The 23,230-nt window shown below is 44.7% G+C and overlaps 2 protein-coding genes across 13 annotated transcripts in view; both read right to left on the bottom strand.

Moving 5' to 3' along the window:
• Positions 1-15,116, bottom strand: part of LOC118365368 (KN motif and ankyrin repeat domain-containing protein 2-like) — a 29,118-nt gene extending 14,002 nt beyond the window's left edge. The window contains exons 1-2 of one of the 4 annotated variants that reach the window (XM_052518794.1): positions 15,018-15,116; positions 6,140-6,243 (exon numbers count right to left, since the gene is read on the bottom strand). The gene's annotated coding sequence lies outside the window, so the exon portion shown is untranslated. Of the gene's footprint in view, positions 1-4,598; positions 6,103-6,139; positions 6,244-15,017 lie in introns of those variants that run through there. The other 3 variants (XM_035747530.2, XM_035747532.2, XM_035747531.2) reach the window with 3 other exon arrangements.
• A 4,339-nt stretch (positions 15,117-19,455) lies between these two features.
• The window catches only part of LOC118365789 (dedicator of cytokinesis protein 7-like), a 54,134-nt gene continuing 50,359 nt past the window's right edge, over positions 19,456-23,230 (bottom strand). For all 9 annotated transcript variants that reach the window (XM_052518795.1, XM_052518803.1, XM_052518801.1 and 6 more), the window contains 6 exons: positions 23,053-23,142; positions 22,647-22,883; positions 22,329-22,472; positions 22,139-22,245; positions 21,822-22,001; positions 19,456-20,914 (listed from right to left, as the gene is read on the bottom strand). In XM_052518795.1, coding sequence (XP_052374755.1) covers positions 20,872-20,914; positions 21,822-22,001; positions 22,139-22,245; positions 22,329-22,472; positions 22,647-22,883; positions 23,053-23,142 — 801 coding nt within the window. In that variant the 3' untranslated portion in view covers positions 19,456-20,871. The remainder of the gene's footprint in view (positions 20,915-21,821; positions 22,002-22,138; positions 22,246-22,328; positions 22,473-22,646; positions 22,884-23,052; positions 23,143-23,230) is intronic.

The raw sequence follows: 23,230 nt of genomic DNA on the forward strand, positions 1-23,230 counted from the left end.
AGTGTTCCGTTCAGCTTCACAGCATGACAAACATCCCAGCCCTCAGCAATGACGACGGCCAAAACTCTCCTCTACACGCTCCTTCTCGCTCTCTTTCTCCCTCTCATACTAACTCTCAATTTGGTTTAATATTCCTGTCTTTTCCTAGTCACATCAAGTGAACACGTACTCTGTTACAGCCACTGTCTTCTCTTTAACACATTGCCTGGTGCTCCAATTCCTCCCCTCCCCCAAACCTTCTGCTTCTGCCTCTACACCAGTGCCTCATTGAGTGTTCGGGTGTGCACGTGTGTGTGTGCACGTGTGTGTGCGTGTGCGTGTGCGTGTGTCTGCCGTGTCTGTGTGCTCCACCATGTATGTGGGTAACCTTACTCCCTCTCTCTCTTGGCTGTAAACAGTGTTCCATTGAGATGGCAGTGATTAGAGTCCAGTGTAGCCCCCTGCTCCTCCTCAGCAGCACCAGCACAGCCAGCCAACCATTCTTCAGTGATACACTCCCAGACCCAGACTTTAACCTCCTCCTCTCCTTCAGCCATTCTCTCCCTCCTCCAGGAGGAATGAGTTGCCCCAGACTGATGCCCTCCTCCCCAAGTTCCAGACCAGCAGAAGTTAACATTGCCCACCTCCCCACATTCCAGACCAGCGGAAGTTAACATTGCCCACGTCCCCACATTCCAGACCAGCGGAAGTTAACATTGCTCACGTCCCCACATTCCAGACCAGCAGAAGTTAACATTGCCCACCTCCCCACATTCCAGACCAGCGGAAGTTAACATTGCCCACCTCCCCACATTCCAGACCAGCAGAAGTTAACATTGCCCACGTCCCCACATTCCAGACCAGCGGAAGTTAACATTGCCCACCTCCCCACATTCCAGACCAGCGGAAGTTAACATTGCCCACGTCCCCACATTCCAGACCAGCGGAAGTTAACATTGCTCACGTCCCCACATTCCAGACCAGCAGAAGTTAACATTGCCCACCTCCCCACATTCCAGACCAGCGGAAGTTAACATTGCTCACGTCCCCACATTCCAGACCAGCAGAAGTTAACATTGCCCACGTCCCCACATTCCAGACCAGCGGAAGTTAACATTGCCCACGTCCCCACATTCCAGACCAGCAGAAGTTAACATTGCCCACGTCCCCACATTCCAGACCAGCAGAAGTTAACATTGCCCACGTCCCCACATTCCAGACCAGCGGAAGTTAACATTGCCCACGTCCCCACATTCCAGACCAGCGGAAGTTAACATTGCCCACGTCCCCACATTCCAGACCAGCGGAAGTTAACATTGCCCACGTCCCCACATTCCAGACCAGCAGAAGTTAACATTGCCCACGTCCCCACATTCCAGACCAGCAGAAGTTAACATTGCCCACGTCCCCACATTCCAGACCAGCGGAAGTTAACATTGCCCACCTCCCCACATTCCAGACCAGCGGAAGTTAACATTGCCCACCTCCCCACATTCCAGACCAGCGGAAGTTAACATTGCCCACGTCCCCACATTCCAGACCAGCGGAAGTTAACATTGCCCACCTCCCCACATTCCAGACCAGCAGAAGTTAACATTGCCCACCTCCCCACATTCCAGACCAGCGGAAGTTAACATTGCCCACCTCCCCACATTCCAGACCAGCGGAAGTTAACATTGCCCACCTCCCCACATTCCAGACCAGCAGAAGTTAACATTGCCCACGTCCCCACATTCCAGACCAGCAGAAGTTAACATTGCCCACCTCCCCACATTCCAGACCAGCGGAAGTTAACATTGCTCACGTCCCCACATTCCAGACCAGCGGAAGTTAACATTGCCCACCTCCCCACATTCCAGACCAGCGGAAGTTAACATTGCTCACGTCCCCACATTCCAGACCAGCGGAAGTTAACATTGCCCACCTCCCCACATTCCAGACCAGCGGAAGTTAACATTGCTCACGTCCCCACATTCCAGACCAGCAGAAGTTAACATTGTCCACGTCCCCACATTCCAGACCAGCGGAAGTTAACATTGCCCACCTCCCCACATTCCAGACCAGCGGAAGTTAACATTGCCCACCTCCCCACATTCCAGACCAGCAGAAGTTAACATTGCCCACCTCCCCACATTCCAGACCAGCAGAAGTTAACATTGCCCACCTCCCCACATTCCAGACCAGCGGAAGTTAACATTGCCCACGTCCCCACATTCCAGACCAGCGGAAGTTAACATTGCCCACCTCCCCACATTCCAGACCAGCAGAAGTTAACATTGCCCACGTCCCCACATTCCAGACCAGCAGAAGTTAACATTGCCCACCTCCCCACATTCCAGACCAGCGGAAGTTAACATTGCTCACGTCCCCACATTCCAGACCAGCGGAAGTTAACATTGCCCACCTCCCCACATTCCAGACCAGCGGAAGTTAACATTGCTCACGTCCCCACATTCCAGACCAGCGGAAGTTAACATTGCCCACCTCCCCACATTCCAGACCAGCGGAAGTTAACATTGCTCACGTCCCCACATTCCAGACCAGCAGAAGTTAACATTGCCCACGTCCCCACATTCCAGACCAGCGGAAGTTAACATTGCCCACCTCCCCACATTCCAGACCAGCGGAAGTTAACATTGCCCACCTCCCCACATTCCAGACCAGCAGAAGTTAACATTGCCCACCTCCCCACATTCCAGACCAGCGGAAGTTAACATTGCCCACCTACCCACATTCCAGACCAGCGGAAGTTAACATTGCCCACCTCCCCACATTCCAGACCAGCGGAAGTTAACATTGCCCACCTCCCCACATTCCAGACCAGCAGAAGTTAACATTGCCCACCTCCCCACATTCCAGACCAGCGGAAGTTAACATTGCCCACGTCCCCACATTCCAGACCAGCGGAAGTTAACATTGCCCACCTCCCCACATTCCAGACCAGCGGAAGTTAACATTGCTCACGTCCCCACATTCCAGACCAGCGGAAGTTAACATTGCCCACCTCCCCACATTCCAGACCAGCAGAAGTTAACATTGCCCACCTCCCCACATTCCAGACCAGCGGAAGTTAACATTGCCCACGTCCCCACATTCCAGACCAGCGGAAGTTAACATTGCCCACCTCCCCACATTCCAGACCAGCGGAAGTTAACATTGCTCACGTCCCCACATTCCAGACCAGCGGAAGTTAACATTGCCCACCTCCCCACATTCCAGACCAGCAGAAGTTAACATTGCCCACCTCCCCACATTCCAGACCAGCAGAAGTTAACATTGCCCACGTCCCCACATTCCAGACCAGCGGAAGTTAACATTGCCCACCTCCCCACATTCCAGACCAGCAGAAGTTAACATTGCCCACCTCCCCACATTCCAGACCAGCGGAAGTTAACATTGCCCACCTCCCCACATTCCAGACCAGCAGAAGTTAACATTGCCCACCTCCCCACATTCCAGACCAGCGGAAGTTAACATTGCCCACCTCCCCACATTCCAGACCAGCAGAAGTTAACATTGCCCACCTCCCCACATTCCAGACCAGCAGAAGTTAACATTGCCCACGTCCCCACATTCCAGACCAGCGGAAGTTAACATTGCCCACCTCCCCACATTCCAGACCAGCAGAAGTTAACATTGCTCACGTCCCCACATTCCAGACCAGCGGAAGTTAACATTGCCCACCTCCCCACATTCCAGACCAGCAGAAGTTAACATTGCCCGTCTCCAGGGTCCTCCACTCTGACTATTATGATTAGAAATCAAGGGGAGAAAAACTCAGATCCTTCAAGCACAAAATAGTATGTGTCTCTCAGACTGCTGATGTCCTGTTGGATGCCAGTGTGGCTGTGTGATGGCTGCTTTGCTACTTTTAATCATTGTGACTTGTTGCTTCACTGATACGCCCAAGTCGTTTCAGAATGTGCTAATGTAGCGCTACATTGTTATCACAGAGTCCCTCAATAAAAGCTACAGATGTCCCTCACCTGTATCAAAACATACATACTACATTTCTTACCACACATTACACAATGCACATATCTTTGTGATCAGAGGAGGGTGACCATCATGGTTAGTAGGTAAGATACAGTAGGTTTAGTTCTGGAAGAAAACTCTCAGTACTTCAGTCAGGTCCAGAATTGTTTGCACCCTTTTTAAAGACGAGCAAAAAAGACTATAAAATAAATAATACAAATACTGAGATATTGTATGCAGATTTTTTTGGGGAAAAATTATTTTTTATACTAATACAATTGCTCAGAGAAAGAGAGGGGTCAAAATGATTGCCACCCCTGTTTTCAATTGCTTTCAATACCTCACCTTGCGATGATACATTGAGTATTTTTCTAAAGTGTTTTATGAGTTCAGAGAACACATTGGGAGAGATCTTAGACCATTCTTCCATAACACAATTTTCCAGATCCTTGATATCCTTCCTCTACACTTATGGACTGCCCTCTTCAATTCAAACAGCAGGTTTTCAATGGGGTTCAAGTCCGGAGACTGAGATGGCCATGGCAAAATGTTGATTTTAGAAAATGTAACCATACCAGACCTATTTTAGCTACCAGTCACTTTCAGAAAATATGTATTAGTCACATTTAAAAGGAAAGACTCACCCATTTTGAATGTTATATTGTTTTAGGGTATCGCTGAGCGAAGTTCTATCGATTCCTGGGGTCATTTCATGTTTTCATGTGTATTTGATCTCTTGCCGTTCACACAGGCAGAAAGACCGTGGACATGACATGGCATTGTGATCAGCACTCTCACTACACTGGAAGTTAAGAGGAAAATGACTAAGATTGCGAAAACATCAAACATACATGTCAGTTTTCAATACTGGGTGGCTAACTAGCTAACAAGCTGGGTGGCTAACTAGCTAACAAGCTAGGTAGCTATCCAGCCAACCCATAGGGAGATCAATGCATTGTGGGTTTTGTAGTAGACTTTAGATGCAACAGATTTCCAAAATGATTTTCACATTTCATGTTGCTACCAACCTTATTAAAACAACAAAAGTAAAGAAAGAAAAATCACAACAAATATTGTTATCACATATTAGTGTTATTTAACATGATAAATTATAGGAATTTGTGGTTGTTGGAAGGAGGAAGGATTTTTACCTTTAAGACTAGACTTGGTTTTGCTCAATCCTATATCTCAGATGTTTCATCTCCCTACGAGCCAGGACACAGCCTGAGATCCTCTGGCAGGGTGCTGTGGGCCATTCCAAAGTCTAGAGTAGATCAGGCTTGCAGATTCCATGTCTCTTTTTAAATCACTGCTAAAGACACACTTTTATAAAGACAGATGATTTTAATGTAGGATTTCAGTTAGCTATATTTTGTCAACAGTTGCCAAAGAGCTCTATTTTCATGTCATCCAAAAAACGTAAACACCTGTAGTTTGCTAAACAGCATTGGCACTTGGATTGCAACCAGTGTTATGTTCAGATGAAATGAAAATAGAGCTATTTGACAACACACACTAGTGGTGGGTTTTTGCATCTAATGAAAGACTCATCTGAAGAAAAGAACCCCATAACTACTGTAAAATATGGTGGTGGATCTTTGATGTTATGAGGCTATTATTTAGCTTCCACTGGTCCCGGGGCTCTTGTTAAGGTCAATGGCATTAGGAATTTGACCCAGTACCAGGACTGTGGTTTGAATTGAAGAGGGCGCAGACAAAGAATATCAAAGACCTGGAAGGATTATGTGTGGAGGAATGGTCTAAGATCCCTCCCAATGTGTTCTCCAAATATATATATATATTTTTTTTTTAGCGGTTCAGTGTCGTTATCCTCGCACAGCGAGGTATTGAAAGCTATTGAAAACAGGGGTTCCAAACAATTTGAGAAAAACTGCTTTACCTGTTAAACAAAATCTCTTTCTTTGAGCAATTGTATTAGTATAATAATAATAATAATACAATTTCCCTGAGCATACAATATGTCTCAGTGTTTGTATTATTTATTTTATAGTCTGTTTTGCTAATCTTTATCAAGGGTGCCAATAACACATTGTCTTTATTCACGGCCTTACCTCACGGCAAGGGATTAAATAGCTGCCTTTTGTGTGATTGCTATTCTACACAAGTTTGGGAATGGGAATGGTTTAAGAATTAGGAAAAGAGGGATTTATTTTCTGCTCCATACCAGCTGCTCGGTGTGCTGCAGGGTTGGTCTTTCCTCCTCCCCAATCTCCTCACTCTGGCTTCTCTTCTCTTTCTCTTTCCTCCCTTCTTTCTCAAGGTCAGCACCTGAGCACAGCATGGAGGAAAATAATGGAAAGATATGAACATTTATATGAAGAAATCCTAACATCCATTTCATAATCCTACTGAGATAGAGATCAGGAAAAAGAAAAGACCAGATCGACCCACACAATAAACGTGGGATAAATGCAGCCAAGTTCCAAATGAAGCACATCATTGAGGTACCAGGTGAAGCTTTAACCAGCCATCAAATCTCAAAAAGTCCATGACAACTCTAACAGCTCCATCCCAGCCTCTCCAGAGGGCTACAAACAGGCCTCTCTTACAAAACAGGGATTACTCAATGTTTAGGCAGGTTGCCAAGGACTGGTTACTGTAAGACTAAAAACACCCAGGTCTGCAGTAGAAAACCAACCTCAGAAACACATTCCACTGCCTCAGAGTGACAGCTCCTCACATGAAAAACCTAATTTCCATCTCACTACAACATGCCAGTCAAACTCAGGAGTAGATGGACCTCATTTCAGAGCAACAGACCTCGATGCAGCTAGAGCCTTTAGAAAGCTTCTCATCCGTCTGAGTCTGAACCACAACAACACAGACTGCTGTATGTCTAATCAACCAAGGCTGACTGGGGACCTCCCTGTCATGACATTGAGCAATGTTTTCATGCACTTCTTGACTCACACTCTTGAACCCGGTGCCATGTAACACACCCCTCTGGTTCCACAGGAACACCCCAGTATCTTGCAAAGGGATCTCCACGACATGACCTATACTTATTCGTGATTTGCAAGGAATACAGCAAACATTCCCCATCTCCAAATCCATGTGATTTCAGATTGGTTCTGTCGCAAGTTCCAGGAGATAAGCTGCATGATAATAGAGGTTATTACCTTTTTTTCTCATACCTTGGCTTTCACTGCAACGTCTGGGACTTAACTAGTACATTTCAATGTGGAGTTGTGGCCAAATGACGCCAGTGGTTTCCATTTACAGAACGTCACATTATGACCTTTTTTTCTTACTCAGTCCATTGTTGAATACTTTTGTCATGGGACAGAGGGAGGGAAGGAGAGAGTGAGAGAAACAGAGCCTTAGAGAGGAACGACAGCCCAATCACAATGAGCCATTCATTCAGCCTCATGTTCCACAGCTGGTTCTAATATAGAGCTAGGAGGGGCGAAGAGAAGAGAAGACAGACACACGATCAACCCATATTCACATACATAAATAAAAGAAAGAGAGGGAGGGAGAAAGAGAGGCAGAGATGGCGAGAGAGACACATAGATAGACACAGAGAGAGAGACTGTTACAGCCAAGAAATTGAGCCTCAATACAAACGTAATGGTGTCTGAGGCCCTGTTGTGGATCCAGACACTGTCAGAGAGCGGAAATACGAACAGGCCCAGTGATGACGAGCAACCAATGTCTGGGTACATGTCTTAGACTCCTACTCTTATCAGTCATCACAAATCAATACAAATGTGATTCTATCATACTAGATGGCGTCAGTAAATATCACAAGAGTATAATAACAGCAGAATAACTAGTCTATACAGACTATAAAATGTCATAACTAAAGTAAAACTACACACACAATATACACCAACATACACAGTATATACCAACATACACAGTATACACCAACATACACAGTATACACCAACATACACAGTATACACCAATGTGTATGTAGTGCCCAGTGTTATGAGGTAGGAGGTAGGCTATGCACACTTTTGTACATTTTTGTTTTTGTGAAAGAGTCAAACAGTTCTGAAGAGATAGGTTAACACACTCTCACGTCTGCACCGGCTACCCTTTCATCACGCAGCTGAAAACACACACACAGAGGCAGGCACAGATGCACGCACACACACAGATGCACGCACACACACAGATGCACGCACACACACAGATGCACGCACACACACAGATGCACGCACACACACACACACACACACACACACACACACACACACACAGACACACGCACGCACACACACACACACACACACACACACACACACACACACACACACAGAGAGGCAGGCACAGATGCACGCACACACAGAGGCAGGCACAGATGCACGCACACACACACACACACACACACACACACACACACACACACACACACACACACACACACACACACACACACACACACACACACACACACACACACACACACACACACACACACACACACACACACACACACACAGAGGCAGGCACAGATGCACGCACGCACACACACAACATCTCTAGGATCCGTGGAACCCATGGGACTCCCACAAATCCACAAAAACAGCTGAATCATTTCAGTACATTGTTTCAGGAATAAGCTCTGAAGAAACAAATATGGAGGGCATACTGTAACTCGGTTCTTATCTTCCATCTAAACATACTGGGAAATTGTAGTGGTGAGTACCAAAATCCACCATGACAGTAGTAACCTTTCAACAGAAGCAGTGTGAGATGACGACATGTATACAGTACACCCACTCAAAAGACATCACCATGCAGAGGCACTCAACACCACAACCCCTCAACGCTAGACCCCAGACTGGAAGACTGTACATCATGGGTCACCCTTTCTCACTGTTCATTATAAAAGGCTATATATCATTGATGTGCCATTAAAATAGCTTATTGTGGGATTGCCTGAGGTCTGATGAAGAAGGGGTTACAGGAAAAGGAGCTCCCTCTCTGTATTCCCTCAGGACCCAGAAACAACCCAGTCACTTCCTCCAAGCCCAGGAGAAAAAGTAACAAGGAGAGGGAGAGGGAAAATGAGACGGAGAGGGAGAAAGAATGAGGGAGTAAAGTAAAGAGAGAGCAGGAGAGTGGAGGTACAGTATGTGAGTGAAAGACGGAGAAAAGAAAGAGGGGTGGGGGTGAACAACAAGAGGGGCGAGACTGGAGTGGGGGAGAGAAAGAAAAGAGGGTGGGAGAAGAGAATAACTTTTAAATGGAAACTTCTAGAATGAGAACACCATGACTGTTCTAAGATTTCGAATCCACCAGTATGAGTCATTGAAACTCCCAGCGGCCACACCATAATGTTGTGTCCTCTGCTCTTGCCAAAACAGGGCAGACATCACAGGGATTCAAGAGGGTTAAGAGGAGCTCTTGACCAAGGGTGAATTACGTTTCAAAAGACCTTTCTTCATCGTCTGAACTTGATCCGCCTGTAAGATTACGATCATATTTTCAACATTCCACTACTGGTTTAAGGATAAAAAAGAGACTCACAATAGAAACCCAGCACACAAAGAGGCAGCACTTCTAGTTCCTAAATTAAGCTGAAGGTTATTTTGTCAGCATGTCCAATGAGTATAATTTTATGGGAGAAAAAAAACTGGAACTATACATGGTCAAATTGGAACTATTATGAAAACTTTTTTTGGAAACCAACAAATACATACATCACGCTGATGTTACATTATTCGCTGGAGGAGAAACCTTCCTGGCTCTTTCTGCATCTGCTGAGGACTGCTGTGTGTGACCCTAACTCTCATCCGGACAGAAGGCTTCATTTAGCCAACTGGTCATGAATTAATAACCAATGAATTGCTGGTCTCTACTCAGAAGTGGCAAAGATGGCAGCCATTTATCATCATGTGGGTACTTTACAAGTAAACCACTCTTTCTAGAACAAATGTCATGCATCATTCGCATGAAAAATAAGACTTCCACATGTGCATGAGGAGAACAGATGCTCTTGTATGACCGGGGTGTAACAAATGACTGTGAGGGCGATGTGCTTCTGAATAACTAATAGTGGATCTGAACTAGGAACAGTGAAGTCAAATTTTTCAAATCAAATTTGATTTGTCAAATGCTTGGTAAACAACAGGTGTTGATGAACAGTGAAACGCTTACTTACGGACATTTCCCAACAGTGGCGAGAGAAAATAGAGAAATAATAACAGATAATAATAAAAGTCACAATAAATACACAATGAGTAACGATAACTTAGCCATAATATATACACACGGGGTGCCAGTACTGAGTCATTGTGCAGGGGTACGAAGTCATTGAGCTAGTACATATAACTAGGGATAAAGTGACTAGGCAAACAGGATAGATAATAAACAGTAGCAGCAGCGTATGTGATGAGTAACAAAAAGTTAATGCAAAAAGGGTCAATGCAGACAGTCTAGGTAGATATTTGATTAACTATTAAAGTCAGTATTTAGAAGTCTTATGGCCTGGGGTTAGAATCTGTTTAGAAGTCTTATGGCCTGGGGTTAGAATCTGTTTAGAAGTCTTATGGCCTGGGGTTAGAATCTGTTTAGAAGTCTTATGGCCTGGGGTTAGAATCTGTTTAGAAGTCTTATGGCCTGGGGTTAGAATCTGTTTAGAAGTCTTATGGCCTGGGGTTAGAATCTGTTCAGGTCCTATTGTTTCCAGACTTGGTGTATCGGTGCCGTGCGGGTAGCAGAGAAAACAGTCTATGACTTGTGTGGCTGGAGTCCTGGACAATTTTTAAGGCCTTCCTCTGACACCGCCTGGTATAGTAGTCCTGGATGACAGGGAGCTCGGCCCCAGTGATGCACTGGGCCGTCTGCACTATGGCCCAGCTTTGCGATCGGATGCCAAGCAGTTGCCATACCAAGCTGTGATGCAGCCAGTCAAGATGCTCTCAATGGTGCAGCTGTAGAACTTTTTGAAGATCTTTTCAGCCTCCTGAGGGGGAAGAGGTGTTGTCGTACTCGCTTCATGACTGTGTTGATGTTTTTGAACCATGATAGATCCTTAGTGATGTGGATACTGAGGAACTTGAGCTCTTGACCCGCTCCACTACAGCCCCATCGATGTGAATGGGGGCATGCTCGGCCCTCTGTTTCCTGTAGTCTACGATCAGCTCCTTTGTCTTGCTGACTTTGAGGGAGAGGTTGTCCTGGCACCACACTGCCAGATCTCTGAACTCCTTCCTATCGGCAGTCTTGTCGTCGTCGTCAATAATCAGGCCTGCCACCGTCGTGTAGTCAGTAAACGTATAGATGGTGTTGGAGTCGTGCGCGGCCACACAGTTGTGGGTGAACAGGGAGTGCAGGGGGGGACTAAGCACACACCCCTGAAGAACCCCTGTGTTGAGGGTCAGCGTGGCAGATGTGTTGTTGCCTGTCCTTACCATCTGGGGGCAGCCCTTCCAGTATTCAGTTGCAGAGGGAGGTTTTAAGTCACGGGGTCCTGAGCTCAGTGATGAGCTTGGAGGGCACTATGGTGTTTTGAATGCAGAGCTGTAGTCAATGAACAGCATTCTCTTATCCAGGTGGGAGAGGGCAGTGTGGAGTACAATAGAGATAGTGTCATGTGTGGATCTGTTGGGGTGGTATGTGAATTGGAGTGGGTCCAGGGTGTCTGGGATGATGGTGTTGATGTGAGACATGATCAGCCTTTCAAAGCATTTCTTGGCTACAGATGTGAGTGTTACTGGGCAATTGTCATTTAGACAGGTTACCTTGGCATTCCTGGGCACAGGGACTATGTTGGGCTGCTTGAAACATGTGGGTATTACAGACTGGGTCAGGGAGAGGTTGAAAATGCCAGTGTAGCCTTAACCCAGGCAAGCTATGTAGCCTATGCCCTGTTACTGCAAGCACATAGGACTACTGTTTTTAACATTAAGGAGGAGTAGGGTATGCAGAGAAATAGTCTGGCCCATACAGCCAGGGAGTGGCCTTACTGCTTGACCTGGCCTCAGTCCTGCCTGCCTGCTCACATTACGTCTGGAACAGGAGAAGAATAAACATCAGCATCACAGCTGCCATTGGTCATTGTGTTGACCCCTCCAAAAGGAAACTGCCTGGCTAAGGGTGGGGCCTAGAGGCAGGAATTACAACAGAAACAAAAGAAGAAAAAACATATGTGAGAGTGAGTGAGTGTGAGTGAGTGAGTGAGTGAGTGAGTGAGTGAGTGAGTGAGTGAGTGAGTGAGTGAGTGAGTGAGTGAGTGAGTGAGTGAGTGAGAGAGAGAGAGAGAGAGAGTTGGAAGGAATGGGAGACACAGCGGGTGAGAAACAGAGAGAGAGAAAGAGAGAGAGGGAGAATTCCTGTGCAGAGGGGGAGGTAGAGGGATAAGGGTTGATGGAGGCCAGAGAGGCAGTGTTCTGGAAGGATTTGGGGAAGGTTCAGGGGAGACAGAGACGAAGACCAGAGCAGAGCTGTTAGTCCGGTCAGGCAGGGGAAAGCTGGTCAGACTCACAGCAGTTTTGGGGTTAAAACCTCAGGTTAGTGGAGCCAGTCAGTGGTGGTCACATGACGCCCAGTGGGGCAACGGAAGGAAGTAGTCAAGCACTGGAGCCCTGATGATGTGTCTAAGTGACCCGTTCACCGGGATCCTCATTGATTGTTTCCTGACTAACTCAACGAGTGAAGTAAATGAGATAACAACAAGCAGGACTTGAACCACCCCTATAGACATGGCAGGTATACACAAACACACAACAAGGTATTAGTAGGTTGTTGCGAGTCAGTGAATAGAAAAATCTATCTTCTCTTTCAGAACGATTCATGTATTAAGAAGGATTACTCCAGAGATTAGTCCAGCAGATAATGATTTCATGCTTCCTTGGACTCCACATGCATGATAAAGGAATATGTTGACTGAAAACATGAAAGGATTTGTCTCTGGCCGTAGGTCTGGATAAATAAGCAGGGTATTAACCCTCAACGGCCAAATCCCCCAATCTGGCTCCGTTCTAATATCCGACCTCTGTAATCATCCCCTGCTATAGCTAAACACATCTGCACCTCTCCACAGCAACGAGTGATTAGCACAGTCATAAGCAAGGAACTATAGCCTACAGGCTTCACCAAAACAGTTAAATACTGATGCTTGGTGATAAGTTACTCTCATATTCATGTAAAAAAAAAAATGATATTCTATCAATAAAAAGGTGCACAAACTGTGATTCATTTCCCAACCAAAACAAGAAACTTATGTTTGGGTGAAATTTGCATAAAACTATACATTACGTCCAAACGTGTATTTGAGCTGTAGCATATTACACCTTCTATGGCAGTAGTATAAGGCTCAAGTATAACATGCCTTTCTGTGCAGAAGTAGAAGGATTTCTGCTCACTGAATCAGTAACAATTGTTCATTGACTGATGTGATAGGACTTAGTTTCCAGACTCCACAAGAGGACATGAACTGTAAAATAGCAGAGTGAAATATAACTTAACGGGCTACACGCATTAACTCACAGAGCGTCTGTAATTATATTCCACTACCTGATTCAAGATGATAGGCAACTCTAAATGAATTGCTCATGTGTGTAACCATGCTTTCAGCTGAACAGAGGGGTGTCAGTAAGGGAACAGTCTGGCCCTCTATGACCTGCTCGCAAATTATAATAAATCCAGACAATCACAGACATGAAGCTTCATGCAGGTTAATGGCGTAATTCCATTAGTCTGGCTAAATAATTTAAAACGCCCAGCGTGTGGTCCACCGCTACAAATGGGCTTTATAACCTTGCATTCCTCCATTTGGAATTCCACTACAGCGCCCCTCGTTCCAAACGTTGTAATCGGGAATGTGGTCGGTGAGACAGGCTACGCATTCCATCCCCGCTGCTGCTGGCACGAGCATGGGATAACTCCAACCGGGCACCTTACATTAGGACACCTATGGAGACCTGTGTCGGTCACCGATAAAGTCGTCATAGTCTGTGTGAAAGCAGACTGCTATCAAATGATCAATGATTGATCAAAAGGACCCCATACAATTATATGGACCTATCTAGACTAGCCTATTTCCACAAAAAGACACTTGGATTGTATCCATCTTCCCCAAAGTTCAACAGTTTAATAATGACCAATAGACAAACCGTGAAAATCATTAGTAGGCTATTAGGCCTACAGGTGTAAATGTTCTTCCAGACAGTGCTTCTTCTAGAGGAGGAAAACCCAATAGAATGAATTCACATTTTTGTTGAGGCATCACTCCCTTAGTCTGGTTTAGCTTTTGAGGCAGACATCCGTTCACTGAACTGACCACCAGCTACGGACGGGCGGTTAAACCAGACCAAAGTTAAGGGCAGAGCAGCAATGAGAAAGTGATGAACATCTGGAAGTAGGCTAATGAAAAGTGGAAAAATGGAAGGACCCACCCTCTCCCTGGAGTAACGGCAATCAGGGGGTTATTTTAATGAGGGAATACTCTTTAAAGTATTCAGGAATTCAACTTCAAAACTAACTTTGATTGAAGAAAGAACCTGCTCGAAAAACGTTTTAGTTGAAGTTCCTAATTTTTTAAAGTTTAGCCAAAAGAGTGAGAGTGGCAAGTTTCCAAAATGTTCCAGAACGCAAATATTAACTAAAGATCTCCTCTCCAATTTTAACAATAACCTCAGTGAAAATGTGAGACCGCTCTCTCAGCTGTCAATAAAATTCAGCCAACATGAATGACCTATTTAACACAGAACGTCTCAGCGATATCACACGCGCCAGGACCCAATGCAATGTGTGCGTTCCCTCGCGGAGCGCATTATCGCCAATGATGCTCAGCCAAATAGCCTACTATGCACGAGACAAAACCACTCATTAGGCCATTAATACTTATAGTAATATTCAGGGTAAAGTGCACACCAATTCATACAAACATAACGCAGATAAATAGATAAAGAATGGGCAATAAGAGACCCGTTACTTCTAGAAGTAAGACACAAACCGGGGAAAGGATAGGACAAAAGAAATCTTACGCAAGACACCATTTTGGACTTATTAATTGAGCAAATGTTAACATACAGGCGGCTGGGAATTAATTATGTATTATCTTATCAAAAGGCTGTTGTACTTACCTATCCTTATAAATCCGTTCAGACGTCTTGGGCCAGGAGCGCTCACTGACATGGAGACAAAAAACATCGCAGCCAAGCGGTTCAGAACCCCCTCCTCCCTCCGCTCTTAAAGGGCTAGGAGCGGCTTAGGCCAGAATAGTACCTTAGGCTGGAAACCCCATCCCACTCAGACATCTCTGCATATTCATTCAAAATTGTAAAATGTAAGAGTTATAATAAGAGAGTCGTCGTATTAATGGCTCAGTGTGACTTATAGAAATATAGCCTAATGCAAGAGTGACCTAAAAGTACGTCAGCACCATTATTTTTATGGTCCGCGTAACATGACGTCATACTCTAGTCTCCCCTGGAATCTAACCGCGTTTTACAGAAGACTAAATCATCGATTGAGGGACGCAAATGTGGTTACTGTTTTACAGAGAATGGATACACCACAGCTATATCACTAATTGAATAATTCCTAAAAGTAATCCTTCACACCCTTTTAAGATGGGTGTGTTTTTATTGAAGTGGTCCTGTAAATAGTGTAAATGTAACACATCAATAACTACATCCATACGATTGACGTTTACTTTGGCAGATAAACATCATGGCTACAATGTCAGGCACACCGGCACAGGATATTAATTGCACGATGAAAAATAACCGAAAAGGGCGCATAGTCCGGCTTGAGCCGACATCAGGTTCAAATTGAGATCTGAGGGGTCTGCTCGGCATCGTCTGGCCAAGAATTAGGTTGGTTCATGTCTGCAAAGATGCGTCCTGAGAGGCAGATGATTATACCCGTTCAATTGCTCCAGGATAATCCACCCACAGCCTATTCATAATCCATTCGAAATGGAACGTTACATCTCTTCTCAAAATGTTTTAATAAAGCAATATGCCATATATCGATACACATAAAAATTAGATACCCATCTGCATTAATAACACAATATACTACAGGCCTATAGCCTATCAATTAATAAACAAAGGTGTTTAAATAATTTAGTTGGTTAAATATTTCCCCTGCTGGCTGAATCCAGTCCAGGGACTCATATTCCCAGGGCAGTAAAACCATGTGTCTGAATGATTAACCCTCTCAAGGGTATATACAGTACAGTGCATTCGGAAAGTACTCAAACCCCTTGACAGCCTTATTCTAAAATGGATCAAATAAAATTCCTAATTAATCAACACTCAATGCCCAATAACAAAGCGAAAACAGGATTAGAAATGTTTGCAAATGTATTTAAAATAAAAAACAGAAATACATTATTTCCATTGATATTCAGACCCTTTGCTATGAGCTCTGCTGCACCCTGTTTCCATTGATCATCCTTGAGATGTTTCTACAACTTGGAGTCCACCTGTGGTAAATTCAATTGATTGGACATTATTTGGAAAGGCACACACACCCCTGTCTATTTACAGTTGAAGTCAGAAGTTTACATACATCTTAGCCAAATACATTTAAACTCAGTTTCACAATTCCTGACATTTAATACTAGTAAAGATTCCCTGTTTTAGGTCAGTTAGGATCACCACTTTATTTTAAGAATGTGGAATGTCAGAATAATAGTAAAGAGAATGATTTATTTCAGCTTTTACTTCTTTCATCACATTCCCAGTGGGTCAGAAGTTTACATGCACTCAATTAGTATTTGGTAGCATTGCCTTTAAATTGTTTAACTTGGGTCAAATGTTTCAGGTAGCCTTCCACAAGCTTCCCACAATAAGTTGGGAACATTTTGGCCCAGTCTTCCTGACAGAGCTGGTGTAACTGAATTAGGTTTGTCGGCCTCATTCTCGCACACGCTCTTTTAGTTTTGCCCACACATTTTCTATAGGATTGAGGTCAGGGCTTTGTGAAGGCCTCTCCAATACCTTGACTTTTGATGTCCTTAAGCCATTTTGCCACAACTTTGGAAGTATGCTTGGGGTCATTGTCCATTCAGAAGACCCTGACTGATGTCTTGAGATTTGCTTCAATATATCCACATAATGTTCCATCCTCATGATGTCTTCTATTTTGTGAAGTGCACCCCCACAACATGATGATGCCCTTTCTCCTCCAAACATAACGATGGTCATTATGACCAAACTGATCTATTTTTGTTTCATCAGACCAGAGGACATTTCTATAAAAAGTACAATCTTTGTCCCCATGTAGTCTGGCTTTTTTATGGCAGCTTCTTCCTTGCTTTGGGGCCTTTCAGATTATGTAGATATTGGACTCGTTTTCCTGTAGATATAGATACTTTTGTACCGGTTTCCACCAGCATCTTCACAAGATCCTTTGCTGTTGTTCTGCGATTGATTAGCCCTTTTTGCACCAAAGTACGTCCATCTCTAGGAGACAGAATGACGGCTGCGTGGTCCCATGGTGTTTATACTTGCGTACTATTGTTTGTACAGATGAACGTGGTACCTTCAGGCATTTGGAAATTGCTCCCAAGGATAAACCAGACTTGTGGAGGTCTACATTTTTTCCCCCTGAGGTATTGTCTGATTTCTTTTGATTTTCCCATGATGCCAAGCAAAGAGGCACGGAGTTTGAAGGTAGGCATTGAAATAAACCCACAGGTACACCTCCAATTGACTTAAATTATGACAATTAGTCCACCAGAAGCATCTAAAGCCATTACATACATTTCTGGAATTTTCCAAGTTGTTTAAAGGCACAGTCAACATAGTGTATGTCAACTTCTGACCCACTGGAATTGTGATTACTTGTGTCATGCACATAGTAGATGTGCTAACTGACTTGCCAAAACTATAGTTTGTTAACAAGAAATTTGTGGTGTATGTAAACTTCCGACTTCAACTGTAAAGGTCCCCCAGTTGACAGTGCTTGTCAGAGCAAAAACCAAATCATGAGGTCAAAGGAATTGTCCGTAGAGCTCCGAGAGAGGATTGTGTCAAGGCACAGATCTGCGGAAGGGTACAAAAATGTCCGCAGCATTGAAGGTCCCCAAGAACACAGTGATCTCCATCATTCTTAAATGGAAGAAGTTTGTAACCACCAAGGCAAAACTGAGCAATCGGAAGAGAAGGGCCTTGGTCGGGGAGGTTATCAAGAACCCAATGGTCACTCTGACAGAGCTCCAGGGTCCCTCTGTCGAGATAGGGGAACTTTCCAGAAGGACAACCATCTCTGCAGCACTCCACTAATCAGGCCTTTATGGTAAAGTGGCCAGAAGGAAGCCAATCTTCAGTAAAAGCCACTTGACAGCCCGCTTGGAGTTTGCCAAATGGCACCTAAAGACTCTCAAGACCATGGGAAACAATATGCTCTGGTTTGATGAAACCATGAGTTTACTCTTTAGCCTTAATATCAAGCATCACGTCTGGAGGAAACCTAGCACCATCACTAAGGGGAAGCATGGTGGTGGAAGCATCATGCTGTGGGTGTCACGCCCTGGTCGAAGTATTTTGTGTTTTTCTTTATGTATTTGGTCAGGCCAGGGTGTGACATGGGTTTTTGTATGTGGTGTGTAGCTTAGTGGGATTGTAGCTTAGTGGGGTGTTCTAGGAGAGTCTATGGCTGTCTGAAGTGGTTCTCAATCAGAGGCAGATGTTTATCGTTGTCTCTGATTGGGAGCCATATTTAGGCAGCCATATTCTTTGGTTGTATTGTGGGTGATTGTCCTGAGTGTCTTGACGTCCTTATTCTGTGTTAGTTTGCACCAGTTTAGGCTGTTTCGGTTTTCATTACTTTTATTGTTTTGTAGAGTTTGTGTTTTGGATTCGTGTTACGTTTGTTTTATTAAACATGGATCACAATATACACGCTGCAGTTTGGTCCGACTCTCCTTCACCTTATGAAAACCGTGACAGTGGGATGTTTTTCAGTGGCAAGGACTGGGAGACTAGTCAGGATTGAGGGAAAGATGAACAGAATAAAGTACAGAGATATCCTTGATAAAAACCTGTTTCAGAGCACTTAGGACATTCGACTGAGGCGAGGGTTCACCTTCCAACAGGACAACGCAAGAGTGGCTACGGGACAAGTCTCAATGTTTTTGAGTGGCCCAGCCAGAGCTAGAATTTGAACCCGATCTAACATCTCTGGAGAGACCTGGAAATAACTGTGCAGCAACGCTCCCCATCCAAATTGACAGAGCTTGAGAGGATCTGCAGGTGTGCCAAGCTTGTACCGTCATACCCAAGAAGACTCAAGACTGTGATTGCTGCCAAAGGTGCCTCAACAAAGACTGAGTAAAGGGTCTGAATACTTACGTAAATGTAATATTTCAGTTTTTTTTTGTATAAATTTGCAAAAATTTCTAAAAACATTTTTTTTCTTTGTCATTATGAGGTATTGTGTGTAGGTTGATGAGGGGATGTAATCTATTTTAGAACAAGGCTGTATCATAACAAATGATGGAAAAAGTCAAGGGGTCTGAATACTTTCCCAATACATTGTATATTAATCAGCACTGAAAAAAGCATACTGTTTATATTGAAATAACATTTTAATACAGAGCAGTACAAAAAAAGAAGTGAATAAATAAAAAAAAGAGTAGTTATTTTCCTGATCGATAAAAATGCAGTTTTAGACAAGCCTCGTGAAAATACAATAAACAGAGGAAATACAGTAGTTACAGACGTTGGTACGTAGGTGCGGCAGTGTGAATACAGTATAGTGCAATACAATAAAGGAGACACAGTCCAATACAGTTGTTAAATATACCTACATTACATGTTTCTACCAACCACAGGGTTGAAGATTCATTCCAGAACATGTGAAGTGTTTGTCAGCACAGAGTGAGAGAGGGAGAGGGGGGGAGAGAGTGAATGTCACTGCCTGTTTGGCAGTGCTTACCATGTGAACATCAGTGATGCGACAGTGTTTTTGGTCAGTGCAGGAAAAATAACATTTCAGTGTCAGAGACCATTTGTAAGGCTCCCTCTCTTCCCAAAGCCACATCTCTCCAACCTACAATGTGTCCATTGTATGTTCATCTCGAGCAGATGGGCCTCTAATGATCAAAATGTCATACTTCTTCATAATGAATTCCTGTCCTGATACAGGGTGTATGAAAGAGAGAAGTCAGGAGTGAAAGAATGTCAGTTATTTGGTATGAGGATCGTTGGTTACAGAACGACTTCCCTGGGAACATTTAATGACTACGTCTGGCAGCAACTGGTCCCCCACCAAAATAATCACACACAAATTCACTAAGGCCACGAAACACAGGGAACAGGCCAGCTAAACCACACAGTGTAACCACCCAGGCCCTTCCACAGCAAACATCACACACACACAAGCAAATGGAAAGAAGCCTATATCCTGTGCAGTCGGGGCAAGACACACACTCAAACACAAACTTCCAAGCGCACACATTCAAACGTGTCCCAAAACAAACACACAATTAGGGAAGCGCCTAGGAGCGGTTTTGGATTCTCCAGTTCAGGAAAAGCTACAATTAAACTGAGCGGAGATGAACAGTGAGGGAAAGGCATCACTCTGGCTCCTCCTCAATGCAGAGAGACTCCTCCTGAAAGCTGGTCTATGTAAATGCCCAGGACAAAGAGAGAGATGGTCCAAATGACTGTTTACAGTGCAGATAAACTTCCAGTATAAACAGAGGGAGCTTTTCCTATAGGAGTGTGAGAGACAGAGAGAACGGGGGGAGGTAGAGCAGAGCAGGAGAGGACGACAAGAAATGAGTGAGTGAGGCGGGAGAGAGATGGTATGGCCTGACACTGGGAGGGGGTGGAATAACAAGCTAGAGAGATGGAGAAGGATGGTGTGAGTGTTGAGGATAGACCGTTGGTGTGTGACGGGGGTGGGGGAGACAGACCAGTTGAAATCAAAAGTATGTCTCAAGCTCTCGGTTTCTTCTCTGTTGACGAGGTCTGCTGTGCTTCAACAGTCCCCCCTGCGGAGACTGGACCTACTGAAGGAATTTCTGTGAAGACATAAAAAGATGAAAAGACAGATTAAAATGCTGCTATCTGGATGAGGGTTTTGTAATGTGTGGATGAAGGAGCCTCTTAATTGCTGATTTGGTGTATGTCATTTTGTGTTCTGGCAGGTGTGGCTGTGCTGTATCTGGCTGTGATTAGAAATCATCCAGTCCTCATATAAGACACGCATCTGGCTCCAAAAACACCCAGTCAGAAACCAAACAACAATGGTTTACAAAACAGATCTGCTGAGATGATTGAAGCAGCAGCTGCATTGTGTGTGGATGAAGGGGTCCTACTAGTGGCACTCAGTGGGGCGTGATGCATGTTTGTGTGACTACGAGTATGTAAAGTGTCGAGTTTCTACTGTGTTTTTCAAAGCAGAGGCTGGCAGTGTGGTGTTCAAATGGATTAGCTCACAGTGTGTGTGTGTTTGCATCTGTGTGTGTGTTAGACGGTGTCCAGTTACTATTGTGTAGGCTGTAGATGTCAGTGCTCTGTAGAGTTGGATGCGCTCATATTGTGTGTGTGTGTGTGTGTGTGTGTGTGTGTGTGTGTGTGTATGTCTCTGTATTATGAGTGTGTGTGTCCATGCATGTTCATAAGTGTGGGAATCCAGTTTCTTGTACATAGACATGGAATCACTGGTTACTTTAATAATGTTAACATAATGCTTTACTCATTTCATATGTATATACTGTATTCTATTCTACTGTATTTTAGTCAATGCCACTGACATTGCTCGTCCTAATATTTACATATTTATTAATTCCATTCTATTACTTTTAGATTTGTATGTATTGTTAAGATATTACTGCACTGTTGGAGCTAGAACCACAAGCATTTCGCTACACCAGCAATAACATCTACTAAATATGTGCACGTGACCAATAAGATTTGATTTGTAACCTTTGTGTAGCAGACTGAAGCCCTGCAGCCGGCAGTGTCCTGTAGAGCTGGGGGATCTTGCGGGTGATGAGAGGTCCCAGAGACTCTTTCAGCTTATTGTAGTTCCTCTCCATTTCCTTGTGGTACTCTTTCTGGTCTGGACCAATCAGAGTCTTGTTCTTCCTCAAGGCATCCTCACACCTGCAGGAGAGGAATGCACACACAGACACGCGCACGCACGGGGAGTCAAAGTCTGTTCACTGGGTTATTGAAATGTGTGTGTGTGCATGCGTGTCAGACTGTGGAGTCCATGTACAGACTTTGTAAGGTGTTATCACCTCTTAGTGAAGTCTTTAAAGCAGAGGCGTAGTTTGTTGTGATGACGGTACAGCTTGGGGTCATCAGGAATGTCAGAGAGAAAGACCTGGGCCACCTCCAGAGGGCCCTGAGCGCGAGAGCGAGAGAGACAGTTACGTACACGATCCAGCATGTCAAACACACAAAGGGATATTAAACAACACACAGTACCTGGTTGACAGTGGTGCCCACAGAGCCCTGCAGCACCATCTGCAGCATCTTGGCGTCGGCAGGCTCCTGGTGGGTAGCAAAGGCCAGCTCCTGGGTCTTCTTCTGCATGTCCTCTATAGCCACCTCCATGGGCACCAGGATGATCTGGAGAGAAGAGGGGACAGCGACATGATCATGTGCACTGCTTCACTGCTAGTGGATTAAGATAGTGTTATGTACTGTAAAGCTCTATGAGCACCTGGAAAAACACTGCTAAATATAAATCATTTCACTGTTCACCATGTTTCACACTAGTCATACATGTATACAGTGACCCACCTCCTCTTTGTGGATGACGTTGATGCGTGTCTTGATGTAGGGGAAAGCGTGGGACGTGGTGAGGATGGACTTGCGTTTGTACTGCTCGTGCAGGTCCCCGTGGGCGCGCCCGTCCAGGGTGAAGGGGGTGCAGTACATGAAGGTGCGCAGGTTGTAGTTCTTGTCGAAGTAGGTGATCCTCTCCTTCAGCTCGTAGGTGTCGAAGAAGGGCTCCACATAGGTGATCTGGAGGTAGGCCTGACAGACATCGATATAAAACACATGTATAAGCACTGGAGGTAGGCCTGAGAGCCACGCAGATATACAACACATAGATCAGTACTAAGGGTCATTACTCACATCCCCAAGTAAAAACTAAAACACAAACCTTCAGTAATTTATCTTTCTGAGACTTTGGGCCTTTTACCTTATTGGGGTCCAGCTTGTTCTTGTCCACATGGTTAGAGTCCTTGATAATCTCCACCACATCATCTCCAAACCGCTCAGCATAGAACTCCTGAACAAGATGAGAGAGTCATTCAAAAAAGAATGGTATCAGCTTATAACACACAACTCTGCAATGATCCAGTGAGTTTCAGAAAGGA

Source organism: Oncorhynchus keta, chromosome 5, assembly GCF_023373465.1.
Source record: "Oncorhynchus keta strain PuntledgeMale-10-30-2019 chromosome 5, Oket_V2, whole genome shotgun sequence".
Taxonomy (NCBI): domain Eukaryota; kingdom Metazoa; phylum Chordata; class Actinopteri; order Salmoniformes; family Salmonidae; genus Oncorhynchus; species Oncorhynchus keta.